The following is a 22,748-nucleotide window of genomic DNA, read 5'->3' as shown; positions in this document are numbered from 1 at the left end:
GGGTGAAAGGCAGTGCCAATGAGATGGTGGAACTATACTCCCTCTTTCTGAGCTGGGCTCTGAAGCTGGTCACAGATTGTTAGGCTTCAGAAGCCAAGTGTTTAGTGTTTTTCAGGTACACGCTCATGAATGAGCAGAACAGTGAACTCGGGCTCAAGTGCCCTTTCATGGCAGGTATGATTTCTCTGAGATGCTCTTAACAGCCAACGGTCCCTGACAGCTCCTGAAAACCGTATCACTGAAGAGTTATTTGAAGCTGTACATACTTGAAACATGAAAAAAGTGGACCTGGATGAGGTCTATGAAGAATGTGGTAGTGCAGAAAGCTCAGTCTCTCCCCCCGAATTACAGAATTGCCTGACAAGCATGCAGAGGTACCTGAAAAATTTCTCTAAAATACAGGACAACTTCAAGAACTTGGAAGAAATTCAGCTCTTACGTCTTAAGTTCTGTGCAATTCTCACCCAGAGGGTTCTTGGACGACCACCGCTTTGAGCAATGAAAGGAAGAGGCTAGATGTACTGTGCATGAAAGCTGAGCTCAAATACAAGAACACACACTCTGCTTTCCTCACAAACAAAGAAGTTCTGAAGGAGGGGCAAAAGTACAGACACCAGGTAAAAGTACTATAGGACCCATGCAGCAGGGTTCTAGACTCTGGGCTCCAACCCAAATATCTACACCAGAGGTCAGCAACCCCCAAGCAAAGGAACCAAGAGTGGCATGCAAGCTTATGTTCATCAGCATGCAAGATGGGAGCTCAGCCCTACCCCTCCTCCCTCATGCAGTCGGGGAACTTGCTCAAAGCCATGCTGCCTGTGCATTAACAAATGAACAGCTAATGGTACCAACCACCACCTAACAGCAAAGCTCTGCATCTTAATTTGTTTATTAATGAAGCTGCTGTAAGTGGGACTATTAGTGATTTTAACAAGTATCGTCAGCACTTGGACCAGACGTAGAAGTCAAAAGGTCAAATTCTGGCATTCTGCCTCAGAAAGGTTGAAGACCCCTGGTCTATACTGCTATTAACAGAGCCCCCCAGCCTAAGCCAGCTGGCATGGGCCAGCCATGGGTGTCATTCTGCAATGCTGTCATACACTAAGTGGCTGGAGATTGGTACAATTTGCACGTTATGGGCAGCAACTTTATTTTGAAGAAGAATTTAATCCAAAGGGTTTTTTTGTGAAAAAGTAAGACACGTGAAGGCTTCCTGGGAAGGGAAGGGTATTTTGAGTGGAAAAGTGGGTAATTAGTGGGACAGGGGTTGGGGCTGCAGTGAGGGATGTAGGATTGATGAGAGGGGAAAGAAAGGTGGAGAGTAAGGGAGGGAAGAGAGCGCTGAAGGTTCAGGTCAGGGACACATGGCACCTCCTAGCTTTGCCAGCATGAACTAGGTTTCTTTTGGTAACATTATGAAGCTGGGATGCCTCAGTTTCCCCCACATGGTACAGTGTAACTCAACGGGGTAGAAAAGCGCTGTTTGCTTTCCGGGCAGGAGAACAGAGATGTGGGACTAGCTGTCCAGGCCTGCCTCACCACACTACTGGAGCATCTTGTCCCCAGGGTGCCCTGAAGTTTGGCTGGGCTGTGGGCTGATCAGACTGGGTTAACTGTCAGTTGTCCTGTACTCTGTCCAGGTGACTGCTCTGACAACACCGTCTCACTGCAGACGCGAGGTGCATTAATTCCTGTGGTGTAGACATCAGGATGTGTCTCAGTGGGGGACACTGACTAGCGCTCACATGGTGAACACACAGGAAATCCTGCATCTTGGCAGTAGTTAAACCAAGTACCCTTGTGGCCCCTACTAATCCTATGGCTCTACAATAAACAGGAGCGGTGCTCGCTCAAAGGTCCAGCCTAAGGGCATAAGAATGACTTTCATCCCTGTTAAAAATTGAGTGGCAAAAAGCTACTGTCAGGCAGCACCACACTGGCTTGGTGCTACGTTGTCTTTGCACATCACTGGGCTGAGAAAACCCCAGGGCCTGTGGAATCAGGAAGTGTAGAGTCTACCCAGGCAGCCTTAACTCTGCTCTTTCAGTAGTGCCACAATGTGCCCCAATGATCAACATCCCCAAAGGTGATGAAATGTACAAGCTCTTCACCCCTGCACTTCCAGTGCATTCACACACAGTCACAGAACTTCCCTGTACATGATTAAAGGGTGAGACGTGATAGCAGGGGAGGGTTCCTGTGGTGTTTCCCTCTGTTCCCTCAGAGCTGGCAGTGGTCAAAGGAGGATCCAAATAATTCCAGACACAGAGTCACAGGTCTGATGTGATCTGTGGTTCTGTAATGGTTCCTGTCAGGAGCCCTATAGAGTGAGAGTCCCTTGGAGTAAACCTGTTGACTTCCATAGCATTTCTGGCCATAGGACCCAGTATTGATCCATAGGACACATGCACAAACCTGCCCAAAGCTGCAGAACCAGGAATGATGCCAGGTTTAGAACTAGGGGGTTGCAAACTCTAAAGCTCAGACTACCAGTCACAGTATCTACAGGAATCCGATGGGCACGAAGCCCGAAAAAGAAGATGGATTATTTGGGATGAGACCTGGGGCAAAACCTGGAAGAGGTGGAGTAATAGAAATACAGATGGAGCAACAGGCTGAGGATTTGTCTCCTCGGCCAGGATGGAAACCTCGCTGCTGGAGATGAACACCCCAGTGAGGTGACAGCTCTGACCCCTGAAGTCAAGGACCAGCGCAGAAGTCTCTCCCCCTACACCCTGCATTCTGGGGGTCCTGTCACTTACGCTGCCCCATCTGTGCCTCAGGCACACGCTCCCTGATGATCCGGCAGGCATCGTACACCATGGTGGAGGGCTCAAACTGGATAGTCTTCACCGCATTGCCAATGCTGATCTTCAGTGATAGGGCAACCATGGTGGTGGCTGGATGGTGCCCGCTTCTGTTTCACCTGCCAAAGGAAAGCCACAGCCAGATCAGTTCCCACTTCTGCTACCCAGACCAATGCCAAGCCAAGCCCCCATTGTTTGTGGGACCTCCCCTTCCTCCCAGCACTGGCCACCCCCCAGAGGCTACAGTCTCACAGGCTTACGGAAGAGTGTTCTGTCACTGCACAGACCCCCGCAGTGCCAGTGGGTACAGCGGGAACTGCCCTCCCTGACCAATAAGCAGGATCACTTCTTACTTTTCCTATCTGCCTCCAGGTGTGACCCATTTACTTCCTGTCCATGGAGAATGGCTCCCCAGCTGTAGGCAATGGTTGCACCCTTCTCTGAAAAGCCCATGGGAAAGGCCTGCTTTTCCCTCCATGCTCAGGAAGGGCAGAGCCTCTCTAGAGCTCAGCTGGGGTAAGGAATGCTTCGCCCAAGCCCTGACTGCTTCTTGCCAGCCAGGCCCAAAAAAGCCCTGTCCCCACACACATTGGGGGGGGCAGGAGGGCTGTGGCTCACTAGGTCCTTCACAACCATAAGGGCTGCACGGCTTTAGCAGAAGCCCTGAAACTGCAGCATCACCACAGGGCAACTTTGCCAAAATGCAGTTGGGGCCTGATCAGGACCGTACCTTCCCACACAGATGGAAGCACAGAGCCCCCAGGAGGGAAGATACTTGCCTCCCAGGTCACCCAGTGAGCCAGGGATAGGGACTGTCACTTCAGGGGGAGGAGAACCACTGGTACCGGGTGGTGACACTATCGTCCCAAAGGAAGTGACTGCACAAGGAGCACAGGCCGATAACATGGACAGCTGAAAGGGAACAAGTTATAAATAAAAGCAGACACAGCACAGAAACCACAAGAGGAAAACCAAGCTCAGACCACATGTCAGCAGGGCCCTGCCTGTGCTGCTGTCCTCCTCCTCAGGGGTTTCTCAAAGGTCAGCCCATGACATCTGCCTGTGCTAGGGAGACAGGGGCTCATGGCTATTCCCTGGAGAACATGCAGGCACAACTTCTGGAAAGGAGGAAGCCAGAGAGAGGGGCTTGTCTGCTCCGAGATGGACTGGGATAGAGTGACACGCGATCAAGGAGGGAGAGCTGGTAAACCAGGCTCCCAGCCTAACCTCCCTGCCAACACGAGAACAAGGAGTCAGTCACTAAAACGAAAGGAGGTGAACTGAAAACTCAACAAGGAAAATGACTGCCCCATGCAGTTTACCTGGGGAACTCTCTGCCACGAGAGAGGGAGAACAGCCACAGTTACATTCAATATGCACAAAATAAAGTTAGAAAGGTAGACGTGTTAGTCTGTAGCTTTGAGAACAACAAGAAGTATTGTGGCACCTTATAGACTAACAGATATTTTGGAGCATGAGCTTTCGTGGGCAAAGACCCACTTCATCAGATCCACCCTAAGCTGGGGGATGAGAGACGTGACCTTCCCCTCTAAGGCACTAGCATCACCCCATTCAGGGCAGCCAGCAGCTGGGATGGGGCAAGGGGCAGCACCGAGCACTGGTGAAAGCCAGAGCGTTGAGAACATGGAACTACCGGCAGCATGGAACGGTTAAAAAGGGGAACATGTGTGTGAAAAGGAAGCACCACCAGTGAAGAGCTCCTCAAAGTCCTCCCCTAACAGTGAGGCAGCCCTGGAGGAGCTACCCCAAACCCACGTAGAAAGGCAGGCAGGAGAGATGCCCATTACACCTGCTCATCCTGCACCAGCAGACAGGACACCATATAGGGCTTAGGTCAGCTGTACCGAGAGGATAGCAACTCAGCCAACTTTCCTCAGGCCATGCAGTTCCCCAGAAACAGCAGCTGCCTGGAGCCTGACTTCCTCCAGGGGCTCAGTGCAGGCCAAGGCAGTCGCCCACCCAGCATTAGAAAGGTCTGTGTTTCTCCTTGCCAGGGTGGTGAAACAGACCAAGCCGACGCACTGGGAGGGAGCAGGCAGCCAAAGGCTGTGACTGAGAGAAACTGGCAGATGAGAGGATATGGGACTGTGAGAACAAAGGGGGAACAGGGAGGGCAGAAAGGCCGTGGAGAGCAAGAGAGAGGAGCCGGAACCTGCTGCCAAAGGCAGGAAGGAGTCAGCAGGAGAGCGGGCAAGTCAGTGGGGGGGGTGAGGTCCTGGGCTTGAGGGGAGGGCAATCTGGACGTGGCTTGAGGCAAGAACAGCCCTGCCAGGCCCTGTGGCTCCATCGTCTGCTGGGGCAGATGAGACGGGAATGGCATCCCCAGATGCTGGCCCATGAAGCATGTTTTCAGCTAGGAGCCTGGGGAGCTACCAGCAGGGCCAGCATTTGATTCTTTGGGGCCTAGGGCAAAAAGCCAAAGCCCCACCACATGGGGCTGAAGCCTGGGGCTCCAAGCCACCAAAGCCTAAGCAGCTGTTTTGTAGGGCTGATGTGATGTTGGACCCCAGCTAATCACCTTGTTGCTACCGCTTGAAAAGAGCTGTTGTGGGGAAAGTGGGAGGCTGGAGTTTTTATAACATGCTGTGGGGAGGGCAGCTGGGCAGAAAAAACTACTGAGAACCTCTGCCGCACACCAGCCCAGAAGATAAGAGCCATGCAGAGGGTATTCCACCTGTGGGGGCCATCCAAGCAAAGAGCCTCTCCCTCAGGTGGTGCAAGCCCCACGGCTAATCTGTCCTCTTCCGCCAGAGACCCAGCCAGGGCAACCACCATTAGAAGATGTGGGGATATGCAACACTGGATGCCACTTTTCTACCCATCACGGGAAACAGGGCTCAGTGGTACTGGCTGACGCAAGCTCTGTCCCAGACTTGAGGCCTCGAGACCCTGCCAGGGCTGCTGCACCCCCACACCCTCAGTGAAGAACTTGACCACACATGACCTCAGCCCCAGAGACACCCCCCCCACCCAGCTGGTGGCTGGAAGCTGCTTCACCTCCCAGCTGCCTCAAACCATCCAGGCCCCAACCAACTAGAAAGCAGTAGGAAAGATGAAGGTGGCAGTGCCCCAGCACACCCTTGCTCCCATGCAGCCGGGGAGCTGAACAGGGCTTAGCCTCCAGGCTTCAACAGCATGTACCCCTCACCTCTGGAGAAGTGCTGTCAGGGAGGTTTTACCAGGCCTGCAGCTGGAGACAGCAAGACTTGTGGACACCACTCCAGAGGCATGCATGCATACCTGTTGCTCTCAGGAATGCGTCAACCTAGAGTCAGCGTCCCAGCCCACTCACCTCTCCTTGGCCACAGTCACTCCCGCCTGTCGGAGCTGCAGGGAGCTCGCTGAGTCAGAGTGGAGGAAGCTGCAGGCCCCTGTGGTTTGCCAGCAGCCTGCATGGGGATTAAGTGTAAACAGCCTGACTCTGGGCTTGGCAGCATACAAACCCCACCCACTCCACTGTGATATGCAGCTGCTGATTTCCTGCCATAAGCAGATGCTGAATTCTAAGTAAGGTCCAGCTTTTCCGGGCGCAACACGCTCCCTGCAAGCGTCTGTATTAGCAAGCAACTGAGGAGCTGCAGCTCACACTCGTTACTGTGGACCAGAGAGTGAGGAAAAGACAACATGACACCCTGCCATAAGCATCATCCTGCAGCCACCCAGAGCAGATGGGGCACACTTGCTCACCGACAAGCGGGTCTCCCACATGCAAACTCATACCACTTGAAGGCTGATGGTTTAAACACACAACAGAAGTGTTATAGGGTTGTATGCAACCGCCTATCACCAGAGGACCTGAGCACCAGCTGCTGCAAACACAAAGCCATGATCGTGGCCCCAAAGAGCTCACAGCATGAAGGAGGGGATGGAGCAAAGAGCGTAGTAATGGCCAGGGCAAACTGACAGCTCTGCAAAGGCTTTGCACAGGAACTCAGCTGTGCTGCTACAGCCCAGGTGTCAGCAGCACAGCACGGCAGTCGGTGCCAGGCAGGAGCCTTAAGAGAACTTCCAGATGCCTGGCTGGTTGGCGCTCAGCTTCTGCAACTGGCCTCATGGAAATCCACCAGACCAGAGCATGCTGCAGCCGATCTCGTACCAAGGGGTATGCAGCCCCCAGTGCTGCAAGAGCTGCATCAGAACCAAACCACAGGCAGTACCGCTTCAGGCAGTGAGGGCAGGGACCGTGTCTGTGTGTATATGCAGCACTACAGCAACTGTAGTGACTGACACTGAGAACCACACTGACAGCACATCGCATTCACAACTGCTCGGCAGCTGCCACCCTCACCCCAAAGGGGCACTCTCACCTGCACTGCTCACTCTCCCTCCATCTCTGCCATCGGACACAACAGACAAAGCTGAAAACCCCTCACATCAGGGCAGCTGGGGCAGGCATGTGACGGGAAACAGACCCCACAATTCTGCAGAGTTTAAGATTTCCCTGAAAGCTTGTTTCTAGCTCTTCCAAATGCGAGGAGCATTCCAGCACCACTTTGGTAAAAGTCAGGGTTGTGAGGCTGCAGGCAGGAGTTCTGCCTTTTCTGAATTTCAGCGCTTCCTGAGCCTCTGAGAAGAACATTAACAAGCATCAGTTTGGTTTCGCAGTGCCGTGGGGATGCTGACCCTGTCACCCCATGCTCAGGGCTCCTGGGGGAAAGCAAGGGAAGCTGGGAACAGAGTGATCGCTCTCAGTAGGGCTGAGCAGCAGATAGGGAGTGAATGCTCTTCCCTGAAGCAAGAGCATGACAAAGTGGCTTTAAATACTTCAGGCACCAGCTAGCTGGAGGCGGACATGAAAGGTGCAGCCCTACCAGCACGGTCGAGGGTGGTGCTGGGTAGGAATCCCCTCGCTAGCAGGAACAGCCTAAGACAGGGGTCTGCAACCAAAATAGTGAGAAGAGCCACTCAATTAAAAAAAACAAGAGCCACAGTGCATGCGAGTACGAGAGTCCTTAATCAGTAAGGTCAAACCGTACCTTTTGTCACCCCTGTTTTAAGAACAAAGCACGTGCAACGTTTGTACCCGTTAGAAAGCTGAAGTTACTTTCACCCCGGGATTGGAGACCAAACAAAGACAAGGAAAATGCTGCGCCTGGGGATAGGCTCTTAAGCAGGAAGGAGCAACGTTCCCACCAACACTCCAAGCACAACCCTTCCCAGGCTCTGCCCCCACTTGGCCCACAAACCTGCCCCAATCTCCAGGCTTTACCCACCTCAGCCTCCCAAAGCCACCCGCCCCAGCCCCAGGATTAATTCTCCTCAGCTGACGAGCTCCTCCAGCTGCCCACAGGGCAGCTCCTCACCCTTCTTGCGGAAGGTCTTGTATAGCTTGAACTGCAGGTGCCCAGTGTACTGGCACGGGCGCTCGGGCTCAGCCAGCAGGAGGCGGTACCCCTTGGTCACCTCCACGTGCTGCCACCACTCCTCCACGGCCCCTGCCTGGCCTGCCCTGCCCCCCCACCACCTCCTCCTCCTCAGTGGGGCTGTGCGGCTCCAGCAGGGGCACACTCGGCTGCCCCCACAACAGCTCTCCTGCGGGCTTAGCACTGCCCCCCACCTGCAGCGCAGGCGGCTCCCTGCCCCGCCACCACTGAAATAACAGAACTCTGTGTAATTGGTTTCATAGCCAGATGCCTCTGACTGCCCTGCGGCTGTGAAACCAATTAGGTTGCGTTCCACGATTCCAGTGGCGGCAAGGAGCCACAAATGACTCTCTGAAGAGCTGCGTGAGGCTCCAGAGCTGCAGGGTGCCGACCGTTGGCCTAAGAGAATACAGTCCCCGGCACGCATGGCTTCCTTTTACTCTGAGATGCCAGGATACATGGCCTGCTGGGACTTGTAGTCTCCATGAGAGCCATCCCCAAGCATTTGAGGATCGCAATCCATTTCCTCATCCATGCTCCCCACTCCCTCCAAGCCAGGGCCCAGAGTGGGGCTGCACGAGTGGACAGGGTAAAGAGGCCAGGGCTGGGGCTGCAGCTGGGAGCAGAGCTGCACGTAGGCTGGGTCCGGGCCAGGCACAGGGCTGGAAGCCAGGGACATGGTTGGAGGAAGGGAGGGGCTAGGTAGCAGTCCCACTCCACCACTGTGGGGACTGGACCACCCCGCTTAATTTGGTGACCTCTGCTCCCTGGGCTGTGCAGCTATTACATTCAAGAGCAATTGCCAAAAGCTCCCTTGAACACACGTGTGCTGTTCTGGGCTCTGGATGAGTTGGTAGCACCGGGCAAAGTCAGCCAGGGCCTGCATGGGAGGAATGCCACATTTCTGGTCTCACTGGTCCCATCACCCACAATAGGAAACTCAGGAGCATGTAACACACTAGAAACCCCCAATAATCTATTTCTACATCCCACGTACCCTCAGCACCCACCCTCCCGGTTCCTCCCACATCATCCTCCTAGCCACAGTCCTACTGTAACCCCCAGCCAGTCAGCTCTCCTGCCCACTGAAATCCCACACCCCTGCTGCAAGCCCCCGACCACTGCAAAACATAAACTGTGCTCTGGCCCTCAGAGAGCAGAGCTGGCAATTCCAGGCGGGTCTGAGTTATCTGTTTGCAAAAGCCTTTCCCCAGCAGCACATTGCTTGGGGAGCGCAGTCTGTGGTGCATTCAGGCTGAGAGGAGCAGACCCAGGTCACGCCTACTCTGCAATGGGAGGTGTCACTGCACCCGGCACAGACTGACCTGAGCCACAGCAGCACAGGGTGAACATGGCCTAGCCAGCCAGAGTCCTGGGTGGGCTCATACAGCAACAGCCAAGCCCATGCTGCCACAGCAGTGCAGACAAACCCGAGCAGGCAAGGCAGCAGTGGCAGAGAGAAGAGCAGGACTCTGACCATGAGATCATTGGGTACTGCCGCCTCTCATCCCACCCTGCCGGAGTGAGGTACAGGAAAAACCACCCAGCAGAGCGTCAGGGCACAGGGAGCAAAGGAGAACCCTGTATCCAAGTCTCACCTCCAGGGGGATCTTGGGAATCACACCAGCTGGGATCAGGCCAGCTCACACCAGGGAGTGACTCCTACTTCTAGGGCAGTATCATGAGAGCTGGAGCAGGACTGCAGACAGCACCTCCAGCAGAAGCCTGTCTGGTGCTGCACCGATCCCACCGACACCACTCCTTGCTACATCCCGCCTGTGCGCCCATCTAGAGCCTAGCACGCACTGCCTGCTTAGCTTACACGGTGAGGCACCAGACCCAGCGATGCAGAGCAGGGCCCACATAGGTATCCCTAGCTAATCCAGTTCCTAGTGCAGCCAGAGCCTCTTGGGCTTTGCGCACACACAGGGATGTGCCCCATATTACTGCTCACAGCTACAACCACCGAAGAGGAAAAGTTGTGCCTGACACAGAGGAAGGACGACAGGCCTGTACTACGAACTGCCTGCCCGCAGGTCAGGGACAGGCACTGCTGACAAACTGTGCCAGGGGCTCAACCTCCAAACACAGCATAGCCCCGTCTCCGTAAGTCAGACCTGCCCTCACAAGCACTTGAGGGTCCACCTCTCCCAAGCTTTGGTAACACTGCCAAGTCCCTCAGTCTCTGAGCTGAATGCTCTGCATTTGGCCAGTGAACCTCACATGGACTCCTCCCTGATTCAGTCTCAGATCTGTAAGGGATCCCACATTGTCCAAGGATCATGGGTGCTTCCTCCAGTCATTTGACAGGCTGCCTCTCATAAATAAGCACAAAGCAAGTTGCCTACCTCCATTTTCTGGTTAGCAAAGAGCAGCCAGAGGCTGAACCTGCCCCAGTTTGAAGTGACAGGAGCCTCAGTACTTGAAACGAAAAAAAGAGCATCCCTTCCAATTGCTAGTGTCCAGCACGCTGCAGCAAGCCTGGACTCTAAGAGCAGCACAACAGCCAGGGCCCAGCACCTCTGCTGGGATCAAGTGGGACACAGGGCCCCCCTTTTCTTCCTCACCAGTTAGTTACTGGGGGTAAGCTCAGACCCTACTTTTTTCCCCCCCACAGAGGACTCACTCCTGCTGTGACTCCCCTCCCCGCCTCCCCACAAAATCAACCAACTGTCCATCACCCAAAGCCCCATTAAAATCACATCAGTTTAACCAATGCACAGTGTGCAGCGGCAGTCAGTAAAGCAAATAGGATGTTAGGAATTATTAAAAAAGGGATAGAGAATAAGACGAAGAATATCTTACTTCCCCTATATAAAACTATGGTACGCCCACATCTTGAGTCCTGCGTGCAGATGTGGTCTCCTCACCTCAAAAAAGATATACTGGCATTAGAAATAGTTCAGAAAAGGGCAACTAAAATGATTAAGGGTTTGGAAAGGGTCCCATAGGAAGAGAGGCTAGAGAGACTGGGACTTTTCAGTCTAGAAAAGAGGAGATTGAGGGGTGATATGATAGAGGTATATAAAATCATGAATGGCGTGGAGAAAGTAAATGTTGAAAAGTTATTTACTTGTTCCCATAACATAAGAACTAGAGGACACCAAATGAAATTTAATGGGTAGTAGGTTCAAAACTAATAAAAGAAAATTTTTCTTCACACAGTGCACGGTCAACCTGTGGAACTCCTTGCCCGAGGAGGCTGTGAAGGCCAGCACTCTAACAGAGTTTAAAATAGAGCTTGATAAATTTTTGGAGGTTAGGTCCATAAATGGCTATTAGCCAAGGATAAAGTATGGTGCCCCTAGCCTTTAGTGAAAGGCTGGAGACAGATGGCAGAAGACAAATTGCTTGATCATTGTCTTCGGTTCACCTCCTCTGGGGCACCTGGCACTGGCCACTGTTTGTCGGCAGACGGGACACTGGGCTGGATGGACCTTTGGTCTGACCCAGTATGGCCATTCTTATGTTATGTTCTATGCATTCTGTATACTAGAAGAGCAGCCAGAAGCACCCATGGTGCTGGGCTGACAGTAAGACAGCCCCTGCCCCTCAGAGTTCACAAGCCACTAAAGGGACCAGACAGAGGAAACAGTGGCAACAGATGGAGGCTGGGCTCTACCCATGTTCCACACTAGGAAAGCTGGAGACAGAGCCTAAGCCTTCTCCCTGCCAGGTCAATGCCCTGCCTACAGACCATGCTGCCATGATTTGGAACCACCTCTGTCTCCAATGTTCATCATGCACCTGAAGGACCCTTTACACTTGTCCTTGGCCCATTTGTATTGTCTTCAGACAGAGCACCCTGCCTGCTCCCCCATGCCTGCACAACACCTGGAGCAACTGGGCCCTGAGCCTGGCCTCTGACTGCTGCTTGAGACAAACACTGCCAGTGAGTGGAGCTGCAGCATCAGCCCTTCGCCCTCACTGGAGCCTTTGCACACAAGAACAGCAAGTCGAAAGGCTTGCAGGTCTTGGAGACATGACCCTCCGTTTTCCTGCTCAAGTCTCTCCAAGATTGCCCTGGCCTGCAGCGTGTGAACCCTCGGCTCGATTCCAGTGTCAGATGCTCTCGCATCCCAATCCAGCAGGTCATGGGCTGCTGCCACTGAAGAAGTGGTGCTGGGAACTCGAGGGCTGCAGCAAGGCACCCCTCCTTGGGCCCACCCACCTTCCTGTCTTGCCTAAAGCCAACAGAGTTAAATGCAAAATACTAACATTAACTCTGCGTTAATGGTGAAGCTGGGAAAGGTGCCCAAGCGTCAGGAGTGTGGGACATCCCTGCTCAGAGCCATGCTGGGAGAACCTGCCATTCCGCGTAGCATCAGTCTGGCTGGTCCCTCCTCCCCAACAGGGCCACGACATGCTTAGGAGCTCAGAGAAAACCTAACAGAAGGGGATTAAAAACCCAGCCCCCAATTTGTCATGGCAACGTTCCAGCCCTAAGGCAATGATCCCAGCAATAACCCACGCCACAATACACTGGGCAGAGGACAGCCTGGCCCACCCCTCTATACTGGGGGGCGGCTTGAGTGTTTCCAGGACATCACTGGCCCAGGCCAGGGATGTGAACCCCCAAATGGGATTTTCATGTCTAGGAGCAGAATCCTGGTGGAAAGACAACTCTAAGGCAGAAGCCATGCCTGCAAGCTCCCAGAGCATCAGCAAAGCAGCACCAAGCCCAGAGTGAGCCCCAGAGTCCTGCCCCACCCTGCTCCCCCCCTTGCCTGACTCTCAATCTGAATATGGGGCTCAGCAGTAGCTGGCCCAGGGCAGTAAAATCAGGAACAGGCCAGAGGAGACGGGGAAGGGGAGGGAGCCACACAGAGATGGGGCTTAGGAGGGCAGAGTCCAGAGCAGCTTGAGGAGCACTGAACCACACTCCCCCCATTACTATCATGGTCAGAGGATTCCCTCCTGCGTTGCTCTTCTGGTGACACCCAGGGCTGAGGCACACCCACTGGCAGGGGTGACACACAGTGGGCCATGCATGAGGGGTCATGTGCTTCCCAAGTTCTGTGGGCTGGAGGGATGGCACTGTCAGCAGGAGTCAGCACCCCCCTGCTTTCCCCTGGCAGTGAAAGCCCAGAGAGACTGCCCCAATTCACACCGCTCGGAGCGAGCAGCATGGCTGGTGGGTGGGCAGGCTCTCATCTGGTGTTCCTGGTGCAGAGGAGACAGGCCCCTGGGGGTTTTGGTGGTAGGCCTGACCTTTGCGACGTGGCAGGGAGGCTGCACCCGACCTTGACAAGTCCCCATCCAGGGGGCAGGGGAGGTTGCAGGTGATCGCCCATCTCTGTGCAGCCAGTGGCCCATGCTCCTAGCTGCCCAGCAGGAACTTCCACATTTATGTGTTGACAACATCTGCAGCATTTCAAAGTGTTGTGCAGAGTTTTTAATTTTTGATGCAGAATTTCCTCAGGACTATGGGGCAGTGTGCAGCTTTGACAGTGGGACTGAGCGGGGGTGGAGGGCCATGGGGATTCTGTAAGTGAGGGGCACTGGTCAGCAGGTGTGGTGTGCAGGGTGCTGCATAGACTGTGGGAGGTCAGCAGAAGGGGTCTCTGGGCAGAGGGCAGGGTGGGCAGCGTGGCACACACCTGCCCCCCACAGGGAAGGGGCATGCTGGCAGCACAACACCAGTGTGTCTGATGGTCATGAGTCTATAAACAGTGCCCTTGTGACGAGCTGAGTTAGGCCACTCCTGCTATGCTGTACCAGCCCCTCACTCCGAGGATCACCTCCGTACCATGTCCTACGACCCCAGTGGGGGCCCCCAGACGTGTCTGGTGCTGGAGCCCCCAGAAATTAATCTGGCCCTGCCCACGGGTGGGACTGTGAGCAGGCTCTCTCCTCTCCTGCCCTCCCACATGGAGACATTCCAGCCCTGCATTCCTGAGCACTGCTGCAATGGTTCTGGGAGAGCCTTGCTTGGAGGCCCAGGGCTTCCCATTGGCTTGGAGCACTTCTGACAAGGCATGAACCATATTTCGGCTCCTGTCCTGAGGGAGCCAAAGGAATGCCAGAGGCATGTTAAAGGAGGGAAGGGAAGAGACAGACTGGACGCACACGCGCATAACCCTTCCCAAATAAGACAAAGGCAGCTCTCCACACACCCAGCAGCGCCTCCCCTGGCACAGCACTCTCCCTTCCCCCCCTCCACAGCCACACCAGCCTCCTGTATGCCCCTCCCAAACCACACTCCCCTCTCCTCCACAGTGCCCACACCCCCCCGACCTTAACCACAGAAGGGAAGGGCGAGAAGAGACCTCAGAAGGTCATCTAGTCTAGGGGTGTGCAAAGTGGGGGATAGGGTTTCCTCCCTAGGTAACCCATTCAAGTGCTTCATCATCCTCTGAGTGAAACAGTTTTTCTTAATCTCCAACCCAGAACTCTCACATCACAATCTGAGACCATTGCTCATCGTTCTGTTATCTGCCACCACTGAAAACAGCCTAGCTCGGGGTGGGCAATAAGTAGCCCCCAGACTGGACGAGGTTCACCAGGATTAGCCCCTGGGGGGCTGTTGGTGCTTTATTTATTCGAGAGACTCCAGATACAACTGCTCACATCTCTTGCTGGCCAGGGATTGCTGTTCCTGGCCAATGGGACCTCCAGGAAGCAGATAGACCTGCAGATGCACAGGTAAATAAAGCCCTGGCAGACCACCAGTGGCTAAGCCTGGCAAACTGCATCTGCGCTTATTGCTCACGTCTGGTCTAGCTCCATCCTCTTTGGAGCTCCCCTTCAGGTAGTTAAAGGCTGCTATCAAATCCCCCTCACTCCTCCTCTGCTAAGTGAGCCCAGTTGCCTCAGCCTCTCCTCATACGTTGTGTGTCCAAATAGAGAAGGTTAATCACTGCCCTCATTATGCTGGCAATGCTCCTGCTAACGAGGCCCAACATGCCGTTGGCCTTCTTGGCCACATAGGCACACGGCTGACGCATACCCAGGTTCTCATCCCCTATAATCCTCAGGTCCTTTTCTGCAGAAATGCCACGTGATCAGTCAATCCCCAGCCTGTAGCAACACGGGGGATTCTTCTGTCCTAAATGCAAAACTCTGCACTTGCCCTGGTTGAACCTCAGATTTCTTTTGGTCCAATCCTCCAATTTGTCTAGGTCACTCTGGACCCTATCCTTACCCTCCAGCGTATCTACTCTCCCTCCAGCCGTGTGTCATCTGCAAACTTGCTGAGGGTGCAATCCATCCTGATCATCAATGAAAATGTCGAACAAAGCCATGCCCCAAGACTTACCACTGGAGCACTCCCCTGTTACTGGCTGCCAACTAGACATCCAGCTGCTTGTCAATGCCCATTGAGCCCAACGACCCAGTCAGCTATCTGGATAATTCGGATAATCCATTTATCCAAATGATACTACTTTATCTTGATGCTAAGAATGCAGCAGGAGAACATATCAAAAGCTTTGCTAAATTCAGGTATATCGTGTCCACTGCCTTCCCCATATCCACAGAGCTATTTACCTCATCATGGAAGGCAATTAGATTGGTCAAGGATAACTTGCCCTTGGTGAATCCAAGTTGACTGTTCCTTACCACCTGCCTCTGCTCCAAGTGTTTCAGAACAGATTCTTGGAGGACCAGCTTCATGGACTGAGGTAAGGCTGATCAGTATGTAGTCCCCTGGATTCTCCTCCTTGCCTTTTTAAAGGATGAGCACTGCATTTGCCTTTTTCTAATCCTCCAGGTCCTCCCCCAGTCACCAGAGATTTTCAAAGATAATGGCCAATGGCTCTGCCATGACATCAGCCAATTTACAAATCTCTGAAGTATGAACTCTGAGATGTCTGACTTGTTAAAAACCCTTGCTATTGGGCTCACACTGATTTAGTTCCATTAAACTGTTTTGAGAGTGACTTCCACCTTGGATGCATCCATTTCTGCTTCCATATCCTTGTTCCCATTAACCCACCTTCCAATGCCCCCACGCTCCTCAACACCCTCATTGAAAATTGAGGCCAAGTATTTGTTTGGGTGTGCGCCATTAGATTATTTTAACCTCCACTCTACACACTGTGCTTAACTCTCCCATTCTTTCCTTGTCAGAGAAGTGTAACCGGAAGGGACCTCAAAAGCTCATCGAGCCCAGTCCCCTACACTCAAGGCAGGACTATCCCTGACAGATGTTCCTCTAACCTTCAGCGACAGATCCCACAACCTTTTAGGCAATTTGTTCCAGTGTTTAACCACCCTGAGAATTAGGAAGTATTTCCTGAAGTCCAGCCTAACCAACGCTTACTGCAATTTAAGTCATTGCATCTTGTCCTATCCTCTGGCAGTAATGAGAATAATTTTTCACCCTCCTCCTTGTAACAACCTCTTATTTGCAAATTATGCCCCCCCCCCAAAAAAAAATCATCTCTTCTCTGGGGTGAAAAAACAGAGTTTGTTTAATCTTTCCTCATTGCTCATGACTTCTAGACCTTGAATCGTGTTTTTTGCTCTTATATGGACTTTCTCCAATTAGTCCACATTCTCCCTGAAACATGGCACCAAGAACTGGACACAACATTCCTGTTAAGGGCTCAGCAGCACCGTATGAAGTGGAAGAATAGCTGTGTGTGTCTTACTCATGCCGTTCCTGCTGCTGCTTTTCAGAACAGTGATCTTCGGCAACAGCCGCACACTGCAGACTCACACTTGGCTTGTGCACCACTACGAGCCCCGCTCCCTTTCTGCAGGGCTCCTTCCTACAGGAGTCCCTCTAAGCTGCGCAGCCGCATGGATGCCTTGAGTAACCAGCTTATTGCTCCACACGGGGCTCAGCACTACGGTAGTCTTTTCTCCCCTGGCCTCAGCAGTTCCATGCTCTGCCATTCCTTCCTCCCCTGGCTTAAGCAGCATCCCCGCTAGCATTGGGAATCACAACCAATGGGAGCTGCAGGTGGGGTCAGGATAGTATGGACCACGCAGAGCAACCTGTTCCCCACCACCACCAAATGGGAGCTGCCCCAGGTAAGCCCTTTGCACCCCAACTCTCAGCTCTAACCCTCCCCTACACGCTCACTCCCTCCCAGCCCCTGCAGGCAAACTAAGAGCCTCAGCCCATTCCACCACCCTACCTCCCTCCTACACGCTATACCCCAAATCTGAGTACCTGCCTGCTGTCTAACTCCTACCTATACCCTCCACCTCTTTGGCCTGAGCCTATACCCCAAACCTCTTGGCCCTATCTCAGAGCCCCATCCTGCACTCCAAACAACTCATCCACAAGCCTGCACGCACGGCCAGAGGCCTCACTCTCCCTGCAACCCCCAGCCCTTTCCAATATTCCAAACTCCTAACCTTCCAGCCCACGGACTGTCCATGTGCAAATGAATTTTGGTATGTGCACCAACACAGAAGGCAGCACTCCCTGCAAGCCAAGTGAGATTCAAAATGCTGCCCAGATGATTAGCAGAGTGCCCAAGCCATCCACAGACAGCAGCGTGTTTCTACTGGTGATGCGCATCCGCACATGCCTTGGGGCACATAATACAATGTATTCTGTCCGTAGATGGAAACGAGAGGGGGACCACTAATGGAGAGGGTGTGCAACACATAACAAAACTCATTCTGCACACAGATGTAAAAATTAGAGGGAGCGGTGCTGCCTAGGAAGTCGTTTCCTCTTCTGCATATGTATAACGGATTGTTCCTTCCTTCCTAAGTGGTGTACTTGGAATTTATCCTAATTGAAATTCATCCTATTTACTTCAGACCATTTCTGCAGTGTGTCCAAGTAATCTTGGTTTTTAATCGTAATCTCCAAAGCACTTGCAAGTCTCCACCCGCTTCAAACTTTGCATAGTACACGCACACTGTAAGTGTGCGCCATTAGCTAAATCATTGGTGAAGAAAGTGAGCAGAACTGGACCCAGAACTGATCCCCTTTCAGCTCGACTCCCAAGCACTATCCCTGTGGTGCTTCTGTTACCTTTTTTCGCTAAAGAAAATGTGTTTAATCCATTCCAACACTTCTCATTTCCTCACCCTCTATTTTGGCATTAATATACAATGCTACTCTACTTCTGAAAAGCACATACTCTACCTCTGTTGCAGTCATGACTACTCCTCCACGTTTTCACTACCACTAACATTTGTTTTCACTTCCTGCACCAGTAGTTCCTAAAGAACATAAGAACATAAGAATGGCCACACTGGGTCAGACCAAAGGTCCATCCAGCCCAGTATCCCGTCTGCCGATAGTAGCCAATGCCAGGTGCCCCAGAGAAGGAAAACAGAAGACAACGATCAAGTGATTTATCTCCTGCCATCCATCTCCTGCCCTTGTACTGAAGGCTAGGGCACCATACTTTACCCCTGGCTAATAGCCATTTATGGACCTAACCTGCAAAAATTTATCAAGCTCTTTTTTAAACCCTAATAGAGTCCTGGCCTTCCCAGCCTCCTCTGGCAAGGAGTTCCACAGGTTGACTGTGCGCTGTGTGAAGAAAGTTTCCTTTTATTAGTTTTGAACCTACTACCCATCAATTTCATTTGGTGTCCCCTAGTTCTTGTATTATGGGAAAAGGTAAATAATTTTTCTATATTCACTTTCTCCACACCATTCATGATTTTATATACCTCTATCATATCGCCCCTCAATCGCCTCTTTTCCAGACTGAAAAGTCCCAGTCTCTCTAGCCTCTCCCCATATGGGACCCGTTCCAAGCCCCTAATCATCTTAGTCGCCCTTTTCTGAACCTTTTCTAATGCCAATATATCTTTTTTGAGGTGAGGAGACCACATCTGCACACAGTACTCAAGATGTGGGCGTACCATAGTTTTATATAGCAGAAGTATGATATCTTTTGTCTTATTATCTATCCCCTTTTTAATAATTCCTAACATCCTATTTGCTTTACTAACTGCCGCTGCACACTGCGTGGATGTCTTCTGAGAACTATCCACTATAACTCCAAGATCCCTTTCCTGATCTGTTGTAGCTAAATCTTCCTCCAATTTGATACCCAAGTGCTTTGACACTTTGGCTGACATCTTAGTTAAGATGTCTACCGTGGCAGCTCCTCCATTCCCTTCCTCCCCACACCTCTTTTCCATCTCACTTCTGCCACACACATCAATACATATATATGCATCTTCTGAAGCAGGAGTACAGAAATAGGGAGAAACACCTACATTATAAATCTACAGCTTTCCCGGTCTGTGGTAGAATTTCACAAGGTTAACTCTTTCCTTGTCAAATCACCACTTCTTCCCTACTTTCATTTTGCCCATATGCCTCACCTGAAGGCACAGCACTCAATATCGCAAACCAGAGAAGTGTCCTTGCAGTTTCCCACAGAGGTGAGCCATCCGGTCTCTCTCTCTCTGACAGAGTACTGCTGCCCAGGAGGAAGCATCATCTCATGCTTGAGGTGGTTCTTCTGCGACAGTCTGTAAACCCTGGATTGCATAGCAACCCTGGCCAATAGCAAATGGACAAGGTAGAAAGAAGCACTCAGCTGGTACTAAAGAAGATGCTGAAAACTAAATCAACCAGGGAATCTAGGAACATGAAGAAATTATTGTATTGTCTATGCATCTAGAAGCCTGGCTAACAAGAATTCAAAGTGCTTAATTATGAGCATAAATTCAACCTGTGTGTTACTACTGAGTCTTGGTGTGATGAGTCACAAGGTTAGAAGATTAAAATCAATAGTTACAATGTATTTAGGAGGGAATGAGTGGACAAAATTGGAGAAGTGCCTCTCTACATCAAAAATAGCATTGCCTATTTCCAAGTCTCCCATAACACCAAAGAAAATGCTGATGGATCACAAGACTGCAGTATTAACTGGTGAACAGTCACAGAAAGCTAGCCATGTCAGTTTGTATCTTCACAAAACAGCAGTCCTGCAGCCTTTAAAGACTAACAAAATTTATTAGGTGATGAGCTTTCATGGGACAGACACACTTCAGATTTTTCCAGATCTGAAGAAGTGGGTCTGTCCCATGAAAGCTCATCACCTAATAAATTTTGTTGGTCTTTAAAGTGCCACAGACTGCTGTTTTGTCGCAGCTGATGTTTGCTACAAACCACCAAACTGCATTAGGAAACAGAATGGCTGCCTCCTTCCACGCCTATCTATAACATGTCCGGGGGCGGGGGGGCGCAGACAACACTGCGTGACACAGTGGGTGACTTCAAACCGAGTAAGATGCTGGAGGGCCGATATGGACAGTACTAAAACATCCTTGGACTTTCTCAACACTCTAGATGACAATCTCCTAACTTAGAGACATACTGCATCCAACTGTGATGCTGGCTAACCAGGAGACAGCTCATTTCAAGGCCCCCAGCCCATATATGAACACTGCCACACACACATAAAACCAGGCTGGCTCACCTGCATATTAGTATTGTTAAAATGGGATCAGGATTATACAACTATATTTAGTCTTTATGCAATGCTTGTAAATTGCTATCTGGTAGGATAGTGTGAAAGATTCATTTCCAGCAGGTGTTATCTCCTGCTGAAGGCAGCATACAATGACCTCGTCAGCAGAAAAGGTCTGTTCGTGATTCTGGCTAAGATCGGCTGTCCCCCAACTCTGCTCAGCATTATTAGGGCCTTCCATGAAGGCATGAAGGGGACCATCATATACGATAGATCCACATCCGAACCCTTTGAGATCCTCAGCGGAGTGAAGCAGGGGTGTGCGCTGGCTCCAACATTGTGCAGCATCTTCTTTGCAGTTTTGCTCAAATATGCCTTTGGAACTGCCACAGAGGGCATCTCTCTCCACACGAGAATGGACGGGAACCTCCTCAAACTGTCGAGGCTTAGAACGAAGACCAGGGTGCTTACGAAGTGTCTAAGGGAGTTCCTTTTTGCTGACGATGCAGCTAGTGCTGCTCACACTCAGCAGGAACTGCAGTCACTCATAACTCGCTTTGCGGATGCATGTATGGAATTTGGCCTCACAATCAGCTTAAAGAAGACCCAGGTGATGGTCCAAAATGTGCCTAACGAGCCATCTATCAGCGTGCTAGACTACGAACTGGAAGTCGTCCATGAGTTCGTGTACCTACGCTCGACGATCTCAGACCACTTGTCACTTGATAGCGCGATCAACAAGCGCATCGGAAAAGCCGCCACAACGTTCTCCAGGCTGACGAAGAGTGTATGGGCTAACAATATAAGCTCACTGTACACACCAACGTGCAGGTCTACACGGCCTGTGTTTTGAGCACACTGCTGTACGCCAGTGAAACACGGACTTTGCGCTCAAAACAAGAGCAGCGGCTCAACACATTCAACGTGCGCTGCCTTAGGCGCGTACTCGGTATCTCATGGCAGGACAAGGTCCCCAATAGCGCAGTGCTTGAGAGGGCAGGCACCGCCTCCATGTTCACCCTTCTCAAACAGAGGCGTATGCGCTGGCTGGGCCATGTCTCACGCATGACGGATGGCCGAATACCGAAGCACCTCCTCTTCGGTGAACTGGCGTCTGGAAAGAGGCCGAAAGGGCGACCTAAATTGCGCTACAAGGACATGTGCAAGTGTGACCTCAGCGCTCTCTCTATCAGTGTGAACACCTGGCATTCGCTCGCCTCAGACAGGCATGCCTGGAAACAGGGAGTGAAGGAAGCTCTTGCTATGTATGAAACTACCTTGGTGAACGAAGCAGAAGACAGGAGAGCCCTCAGGAAGATCCCTGCCCACGATACCAGAGCGACATCTGCCTACTGCTGCTCACAGTGCGGAAAGGACCGCCACTCCCGGATTGGATTGCACAGCCACAGGAGATGCTGCTCAAATCCATCCAACTGGGGTGCAAACCCATGATCCCTTGGGATCAAAGGATGCCTACTACTACTCCTATCTCCTGCTGAACAAAGGGTCCACAAACACTACACAAAATATGGTAAAACATTAGAGCACAAAAACCATTGTTGATTGCTAACCCTCCTCCTCCTCCCCACACAGAAAGAAGACGATCAACTGAACTCTGGGAAGACAAGCAACTGAAGCCCTTCCAACAGTTGAGTTTGCAAATGGAAGCAGAAGGGGGAAGGGAATAAAAAGCCCTAACAAGGAGGAACTGTATCTTTTATGCTGCTTGGATCCTGAGGGGCCGAGATTACTGAACACAAGCGAAAGATTCTCAGTGTTCAGTCTGGATTAGCCCTCCCAATCATTGGTTTCTTTGACTTTCTGAACCTGAGATACTCATTTGTGTGTATCAATATTTACTAGGATTACCACATGATTTTAAAAAATTAATCACGATTCAATAACAACAAATACCGTTTAATTAAGGGTGTTTTCAATATTTTCAAATACATTGATTTCAATGTAATATATCAAGACAAGAAAGCAGTCATGTAGCAGTTTAAAGATTAACAAAATAATTTATTAGGTGATGTCAGCTTGCATGGGACAGACCCACTTCTTCAGATATATGGCCTCACCAGAACGGACTCAATAAATAATTTCGTTATCAAGGTTGACAAATCAGAAAAATTGTTATTGTTGGCTAATAAGATAGAGCAAGGTGGGGGGCAAGAGGTGAGGAAATAAGTGTTAGATCAAACAAAGTATGT

General features: G+C 51.5%; 1 protein-coding gene across 5 annotated transcripts in view; it reads right to left on the bottom strand.

The window, feature by feature from the left end:
* The window catches only part of TLN1 (talin 1), a 168,744-nt gene that overhangs the window by 125,151 nt on the left and 20,845 nt on the right, over nt 1-22,748 (bottom strand). For 3 of the 5 annotated variants that reach the window (XM_074995927.1, XM_074995932.1, XM_074995930.1), the window contains exon 2: nt 2,763-2,926. In XM_074995927.1, the coding sequence (XP_074852028.1) occupies nt 2,763-2,892 (130 nt within the window). In that variant the 5' untranslated portion in view covers nt 2,893-2,926. Of the gene's footprint in view, nt 1-2,762; nt 2,927-3,586; nt 3,609-6,120; nt 6,140-22,748 lie in introns of those variants that run through there. The other 2 variants (XM_074995929.1, XM_074995928.1) reach the window with 2 other exon arrangements.

Source organism: Carettochelys insculpta, chromosome 5 (genome assembly GCF_033958435.1).
Source record: "Carettochelys insculpta isolate YL-2023 chromosome 5, ASM3395843v1, whole genome shotgun sequence".
NCBI classification, from domain to species: domain Eukaryota; kingdom Metazoa; phylum Chordata; order Testudines; family Carettochelyidae; genus Carettochelys; species Carettochelys insculpta.
The sequence above is the reverse complement of the archived record's forward strand: the minus strand, read 5'-3'. Positions and strand labels throughout refer to the sequence as shown.